Raw genomic sequence first — 9,052 nt, forward strand, 5'->3', positions numbered from 1 at the left:
TGGCTTGAAAAGTGGAAGATGCTGGTAATATGCTTATATTTGTTATATATATGAAAAGTTGTTTTATATAAAAGTTTTGGTGATTTTTACCCTGTAATAGCATAAAAAGGGAACTCACTAGACCTTTCGGTCTAACCCTCATTTTGTGATTTTAAATATGTATTGCAGGAAGTGTAGACGGTAAGGGGAAGGGGAAAATGTAATATTTTTCGATATATTTATCTGCATGAAGAATTGCTGATGATATGTATAGTTTTGGTAGATGAAACTTTATTAGTACAAGAATTGTATTTTGAATTTTTAGATCATGTATTCAGTACTGGTAGATTCTTGTACTAAGGGATCTATGTGGTGTATCAACATGTATTTCTGATGTATAAAGTATATGTTACATGTAATTTATGAGATGAGGTGTTTCAGTTTGTGATAACTGTGAGATCCAATCTCAACCACACATTATTAATAACCAATGGTTATTATTAAACATATTAATTTTGGTAATTATTCATTAATTTTCAAATAATTTAAATTTATTAGATAATATATAGGGGTAAATTACTCTTTTTAAAATCTCTCTCCTCTCACCCCCTCTCTTTCTCCGACCAAGAATTTCTAACAGTAAAACACAAAACAAATATAATACACGTTGTGATACCCAAGAATTTATAAGAGTAAGACACAAAACCAATTGTGTTACACATTGTGATGCCACTGTGAAAATGTTTTGAACATGGGTTGATAATAGATGTGATCTGAGTTTTAGACCACACACAAACACAATGCGATACACGACTATGATACAATTTTGTTGAGATAATTAAGGAAACCGAATTAAAGAAACCGAATTCTTGATAATTAAGGAAACCGAATTTGATAACTATTAAATAAGAAAAATATTTAAATTATGATTAATCATTTTACTAAAACACCCTTTACCTGTTAATTAAGGTAATACAATTAATATCATAAAATGATTGACTTATATTGGACCTCACGGTTACCACAACCTAATTAGTTATCATTTGATTATGCCTATATATAAGGGTCCATTCAAGGGAGAACTGATTAGTTTGTGGTAACTGTGAGATCCAATCTCAACCACAAATCAATGGATAAATTAGAAAATTAATAATTATGGTAGTTTGAGTTAAAATTATAATTAGAGGGCATTTTAGGTATTTTTAAAAAACTTCTCTCTCCTCTCTCATCTCTCCAACCTCCAATCTCTGGCCTCCGGTGAATGTGATACCCATTGTGATATACTGTGATACCATTGTGATATACTGTGATACCATTGTGATACCAACTCAAACCTTAAAAACAAAGATAAACAATGTGATACCCACTGTTATATACTGTGATACCGATTTCACCGGAGGTCGGAGATTGGAGGTCGGAGAGATGAGAGAGGAGTTTTTAAAAAATACCTAATATGACCTCTAATTATAATTTTAACTCAAACTACCATAATTATTAATTTTCTAATTTATCCGTTAATTTGTGGTTGAGATTGGACCTCACAGTTACCACAAATTAATCAGTTCTCATTTGATTAGGCTCACTTACCTATATAATATAATATATATATATATATAGAGAGAGAGAGAGAGAGGAATGATCAAATGCAAACCACCCAATTTGTACAAACAATGCAAATCACCCTCATCTGTTGATTTCATTGTTTAATCTTATAAAAAAAAATTCATGAAACTGTTTAATCCTGTGAAATTATTTCATATAATACTTTTTTGATGAAGTTGTTTCATATAATACTTAATGAAATTTTAATGAAACTATTTCATGTATTTATCTAAAATTAAAATAATGAATATGATAATATCCATGATTAACACCTTATCACAAACGTATGAAATTGGGAAAAACAAAAGTGTTAGAAGAAAGATATTTATAGTACAATAAACAATACCTAACAAACTATGAAAACATAATAAAACAGAAAAGACCAAAAATGCCCTTTAGTGGTAATACTCCCCCTCAAGATGAACCGGGTAAAAACGGATTCTGAAGGTTCATCTTGGATAAAAGAAATTGAAGTTGCGGCCTAGGTAATGGTTTGGTGAGCGCATCTGCCAATTGATAAGCAGACTCAACCGACATCAATCGAACAGGCTTATTAACCACTTTATCCCGAATAAAGTGACAATTGATGTCAATGTGTTTTGTCCTCTCATGAAATGTAGGATTAGAAGCTATTTGCATTACCGAATTGTTATCGCAAAACAAGAGTAGGTACTGATCATGTTGCACATCCAAGTCTTATAACAGTTGTTTGATCCAAACTAACTCACACGTAACTACCGCCATAGCCCTATATTCGGACCTAGTTTAAGACCTTGATACTGTGGGTTGCTTTTTCGATTTCCAATTTATCAATGAATTCCCAAGGAAAACACAGAATCCTGTTACAGATCTCCTCGAATCCACACATTTACCCCAATCGGAATCATAATAAGCTTGTAGTTGGAGCGACGATAGAGACGAATAGAAAGCACCACTTCCTGTTTTTCTTTCAAGCATCTCATCAAATGCTTCACAGCTACCATACGCCACGTTCTTGGTTATGAAACGTACTGAGAAAGCTTTTGAACAACAAAACACACATCCGATGTTGTGATAGTTAAGTACAACAATCTATCAATCATTCTTCTATACTGAGATGCATCCGTAAGCAAATCTCCATCATCCGCGGTCAACACGTGACGTGGATCCATTGGTTGTTTTATGGGTTTTGTGGCTAACATGCCACTATCTTCAAGTAATTGTAAGACATACCTTCTTTGAGATGGTAAAATTCTTTCTTCAGACTTAATGACTTCCAAACCTAGAAAAAACTTCAAATCACCCAGATCCTTGAGTTTAAATGCATTACTCAATTGTTCCCTTAGTTTAGTAAGTCCACATTTTGATGCCCCCGTGATGATTATGTCATCAACATACACCAATAGAGCAACAAAATCTTGTCCATGACCTTTATGAAATAACGAATAATGAGCTTTCGATTGTGAGAAACCAATCGGCAACATAAAAATTGAAAACTTTGTGTTCCACTGCCTTGATGCCTGCTTGAGCCCATAAATGGATTTGTAAAGTCTACAAGCTAACTTTGTTCCAACAGGAAACTCCCCCTCAACATTATATCCTTGAGGGATGTCCATATAAACCTCTTCTTCAAGATCTCCGTTAAGAAAAGCATTATTCACATCCAATTGAATAAGCTCCCATCGATTAATTGACGCCAAGGCTAAGACGGTCTTGACGGTAACCATCTTAGCGACGGGAGAAAACGTATCAACAAAATCAACGCCTTCTTGTTGATGAAACCCCTTTGCGACGAGTCGAGCTTTATACCTCTCGATGACACTCGAACGTCCATACTTTAGCTTGTACATCCACCTACAGCCGACTGAACTTTTTCCTTCCGATAGTGGAACCACAGTCCACATATTGTTTAATTCCATGGCTTTAAGTTCTTCCTTCATTGACAAAATTCATTATGTATTTTCAGCAGCTTGCTTGTATGATAAAGGTTCCATACTAGTTGATATTGCACGAGCAAAGCTTCTTTGTGCCTCTGTTAACTGTTGATAACCAAAATATTTGGATAATGAATATGGCAATGTACTTGAGTTACCACCATGAACAACATTACAATGATATTCTTTTAGGTAAGAAGGAGGTCGCCGATTTCAAGATGATCTTCGATCACTGTTTTCTGCCTGACTACAATCAGCCCCTGTTGTTGTTAATGATTCTGCTCGGTGCTCCATTGGTTCACCGAAAATTGGCTCCCCAAGCTCATCTTCATTTTCCGAACTTGGAATTTGCTCCATACGAACTTTGTGTCTCTTATTTTCATAAAAATCATCTGTTCCAACCACAGGAATAACAACATATGCAAATGGATCATAATCTTTATCAACATGCCCACCGTCATAAGGAAATACATCCTCGTGAAAAACATCATGAGAGTCAAATATTTCTTTTGTCTCTAAATCCAACAACTTGTATGACTTCATTCCCACGAGATAGCATACAAAGACACACGCTTTGGCATGTGGACTAAACTTGTGTCGTTGGTTAGTCAAAGTTGAGGCAAACACAAGACATCCAAATGTACGTAACACGGAAAAATCTGGGAGCTTATCATATAATACCTCCTAAGGAATTTTGTAATGAAGAATTTCAGAAGGCGTCCTATTAATCAGAAATGTAGCAGTTAAAATACATTCTGACCATAATTGAAGAGTTACCTTAGATTGAAACATCAATGAACGAGCCACATTCAGTAAATATTGATGCTTGCATTCCACAACCAAGTTTTGTTGTGGCCTCTCAACACATGACCTTTCATGTAATATCCCTTTGTCAAGAAAGAAATCCATAAAATTCAATTCTTGAGCATTATCTGTACGGAAAGCTTTAATTTTCATCCCAAACTGGGTTAATACCATATTGTAAAACCACGGAATAACTTGGATATCATCTGACTTATTTTTAACTAAAAACACCCACGTATATCGGTTGTGATCATCAACCAGCGTAAGAAAGTATCTGTGTCCATTTCTATCCGGTAAATGAAATGGTTCCCAAGTGTCAAGATGCACAAGATCAAAAGACTTATCACAAGCATTGTTTAATGAAACAAATGGAAGTCGTTTCTGTTTTGACAAAGGGCAAATGGTACAATTACTTTCTTGTAAACTTGTCTTGACATTCAACAAAGACTTTATTACTAGTAATGTTCTATTTGATGGATGGCCAATTCTTTGATGCCAAACATCTAGAGAAACTGCAAAAACTTGATTTATTGCTACCTTCTTATCTTCCTCCAAAACATACAACCCTTGACATTGATCAACCTTGCCAATTATTTTGTTGATCTTCTTCTCCTGAATTAAACCATAATTGTGATAAAGTTGCACTATGAAATTCTGATCAGAATTTAGAGCACTTACTGAGATCAATCAAATGAAACTCTAGAACGAATAGTACATCACGCAATAACAAACTATCGTTAACCACCACATCTCCAATCAATTTCACTCGAACAGATTCATTCGTAGGAAGTGTAACGAAGAAATTTGATACCGCTCGAGAATTAATAAATCTTTTAATATCTCGAAAAATATGCTTAGACGCTCCAGAATCTAATATCCATGTATTATAAGATATAGAGCCAATTCTATATGAAAGAGAAGAACATATACCTGAGGATTCTTTGCACCAATCCGCATTCTCAGTAGTAAACACCGACTGACCGATCAGATGTCTAGATAAATTCGATAAGAGTTGTTGACATTGAGTCGATGAAAGACCTTTGATCACGCTGTTGAGATCTTCACCATGAGGTGCAACATATCCTTCAACAAAAACATTATTTACTCTGTTTTTCGATTTGTATCCGATTGGATTCCCGTGCAACTTATAGCACCTGTCTTTAGTGTGGCCCTGCAATTGACAGTGGGTACAAAAAGGTCTTTCTCGAGAATTAAATCGGTTACCTGAGTTTAGCAACAAATTGTTGGTGACCAGTTGTTTCAATCCATAGGATCCGGTATTATTATTTAACGCCATAGAGTGATTACTAACAACTTGTTGTTGCAACTGTCTGACGTTTCTTTGGCTTTCTTCCTGAGCAACTAGTGAAAACACCTTATCAACTTGAGGCAAGGGCTTCATTAGTAAAATCTGACTACGTATTTGAGAATACGACTAATTGAGCCCCATGAGAAAAGTCAAAACATGCTCTTCTTCATAATGTTTCTCGATCTCATTGTTTCCACCGTGGTCACACTTTCCACATCTGCAGTGAGGTCTAAAATAGGCTAATTCTTCCCATAGAGCCTGTAATTTGATGAAATAAATGTTCACAGATTCTTGATTCTATCTCAGATTCACGAGATCACTTCGAATTTGAAAAATTTGTGGTCCATTGCTCTCTTGAAAACGATTCTTGAGAGTTGTCCAAATCTTGTGTGCTGTATCAGCGTACATGATGCTACTTGCAATTGGTTTGGAAACTAAATTCATCAGCCACAAAATCACCATATTATTACTTTGAATCCATGAACTCAACAACATTGGATCTGAATCGTCTGGCTTGACTAAAGAAGATCCATCAATAAAACCGGTTTTGTTCTTGAGAGATAAAACAATCATCATAGATGTACACCAAGTAGAATAGTTATTCCCTACGAGAGGCTGAGAAACAAGAACCATTCCTGGACTATCAGAATGATATAAGAAATATGGGTGCAATCTGTCATCGATTGCTGCTATTGAAGACTTAGAGTTATTAGTAGAAAAATTAGGGTTATGAGTAGAAGAATTTTGATCCGCCATTTCTAATTGAGAAATTTCAGATTTGAAGAACAGAAAATTGAACAATCGTAGAGAGAGAGCGTGGGAGCTCTGATGCCATATCACAGAAGTATGAAAATGGGAAAAACAAAAGTGTTTATTGAAAACTGAGAATAAAAGATATTTATAGTACAATAAACAATACCTAACAAACTATGAAAACTGAATAAAACAAAAAAGACCAAATATGCCCTTTAGTGGTAATACACCCTCCACAATAAAAATGATTAATCAATCTCTCATAAATACAAAAAAATGAACAAAATAAAAAATTATGATCGGTTGAATGAGGTTTGTACGGTTTATACAAATAACATGGTTTGTAAAGTAAACCTCATATATATATATGTGTGTGTATATGTATATATATATAGATGTATGTATCTAACTCTCTTCGTCTTCATTTTTTGAAAATCAAAGACATGGAATCCGTATTATGAAGGAAGGTGGCTTCATAAAGGCGGTTAACTCGAAGGCTAAATCTATTGGAGGAGTTGTGAAAGGAATGAGGATTGGATCGATAGTTACAGCGTACCATGGACCTAACAGTTATCCGATGAATGACCTCCAACTCATGCTTGTGATGGATTTCATCGACAAGATAAGCCTTTTCGCATACCATTCTCTCATTCACTTCGTATTGTAAATGGAGGTCGGTCTTTCTTGGTGAACACCATAAAACATCACAAGGCCAAGTCTTTATCAGCCTTGCAATCATGGAAGAGGCAAGAGGCCTGAACCTCAAGGACGATTACAAGGAAGAGAAGAGGCACGAGGCCTCAAAACAAGCAACAAGACACAACAACTCAAGAGTTTGAACGTCGGAACAAAAATTCTCAATGAAAAGAGTCTTAAACAGAGGTGAAGGAACAAAGGAAGAGATTAGCTCAGACAACCAACATATGACACATCGTGACCGAAGAACCAAGAGAGCACGACTAACGAAGAAGAAAGACACCCGACTGAGGCACAACGAGGATGCGACATGGGCGTCATGAGCTTAGGTGGAGGAGGATGTCAGTCATGCTAGAAGGTACTTCGGATTATCCGGAAGAGTCCAGATCAACCAAGAGATGGAAGAAGCTTGGAGAAGGATCAAGAATGGTCATACAAAGATCAAGAGGAACAAGCATATTCTGGAAGGATACCGTACACCTCTAGTTCTTATGTAACTAAAACCATCCTTGTAGATATCTAGATGGTGTTATCTAGATAGTACCATAAAGTAGTATAAATAGAGATATTCTCTTATTTGTAAATCATACTCCACATTCCACAACTTGAGTAATAAAAGCATAAAGTTCTCCTATATTTCATAAATTCTTTTTGTTCATCTTATTCGATATCCTTGTAGTTTGGGTGACATAGTTATAACGACTAAACCGAAACCAGATACTTAAGATATTTGATTTGATCCTCTAGAATATTCTTGTGATCAATGTTATTGTATTTTCCATAGTTATCTCATTTATTTATCCTTACCATGTATAGCTGCTAATTATATAAACGATGTAATCCCTTGTACATCAATATGAGACATAATATTCAATCCTCTTGATAGTCTCTTTATGGTATCAGAGCTCGTTCATCTCCAACGAGTCGATCCTTAATCATATCCTCCTCCAATCAACTATCAATGGCACCAATCAAAATCACTTCCTCAACTCACTTTCCAATCCGTCTCACCTCCACCAATTTTCCAGTATGGAGAAAACAGGTGGAGTCTACCCTAATCGGCCTAGAACTTAAATCCTTCATTGACGACACAGAACAACCACCGAAGAAAACCCTGGCTGACAACAAGCCAAATCCTGAATATTTACCTTGGTTTCGACAGGACCAGATTATCATCAGCGTCATTCTAGGAAGCTGTTCCGAATCGATACAACTTCTCATCTCATCGGCGGCCACCGCTCAAAAAGCCTGGAAGTGGCTCAACTCCAGCTATGCAAGTGCCTCACGAAGTCGCATCATCTCCATAAAATCCAAATTAGTCAAGAATCCGAAAGGAAGCTGCAACATTCAAGAATTTCTTCAAGATATGAAATTTATAGCCGATGACCTCGCCATTGCACAGAGTCCAATTGAAGAAGAAGATTTCATGGTTCACATTCTCTCCCAACTCGGAGACGAATATAACGCCATCGTCGCCGCCATTAAGGTTCGTGAAAAATCACTCTCTTATCCAGAACTCTTTGACAAGCTACTTGATTTTGAAAGGAGCCTTAAAGAAGCTACGCCAGTCATCGATGTCATAGTACATACGGCTAACTACGCTGCTCGACAAGGAGACAGACCATAAAACTCCAACTCGTTTCAACGGAATCAACGTCCCTTCAACTCTGGCCCGCAGCGTCAACAAGGGAACAATAGACCAAACTGGTCCACCAATTCCATCGACAGCTGCCAAAACCGGAATGGTTCTTTCTGCCAGTTCTGCTCCATCCGTGGTCACACTACTCAAGAATGCCGAAAGTTGTCTCGGTTTCTTAAAGACAACAATATTCCCATTGCCAACTCTCCATCATTTAACCCAGTTGCAAWTGTYACCACATCYRATGGCTYATCCATGATTCCACAAACATGGCTGTTTGATATTGGTGCCTCTCATCATGTGACATCTTACTGATCTGTACTTCACAATGTCTCTGAATATGGAGGCCCTGATGAA

The 9,052-nt window shown here is 36.3% G+C and overlaps 1 protein-coding gene across 1 annotated transcript; it reads right to left on the bottom strand.

The window, feature by feature from the left end:
* Positions 1-3,707: 3,707 nt before the first annotated feature.
* Positions 3,708-5,700, bottom strand: LOC112506192. The gene is made up of 4 exons (XM_025110211.1): positions 5,229-5,700; positions 5,014-5,168; positions 4,272-4,910; positions 3,708-4,178 (listed from the first exon to the last, which is right to left on the bottom strand). Exons 1-4 carry the CDS (start codon positions 5,698-5,700, stop codon positions 3,708-3,710), a joined length of 1,737 nt encoding a protein of 578 aa, XP_024965979.1.
* Between the last annotated feature and the right edge of the window lie 3,352 nt (positions 5,701-9,052).

This window comes from Cynara cardunculus (genome assembly GCF_001531365.2).
Source record: "Cynara cardunculus var. scolymus isolate 2C chromosome LG 2, CcrdV1, whole genome shotgun sequence".
Lineage (NCBI taxonomy): Eukaryota > Viridiplantae > Streptophyta > Magnoliopsida > Asterales > Asteraceae > Cynara > Cynara cardunculus.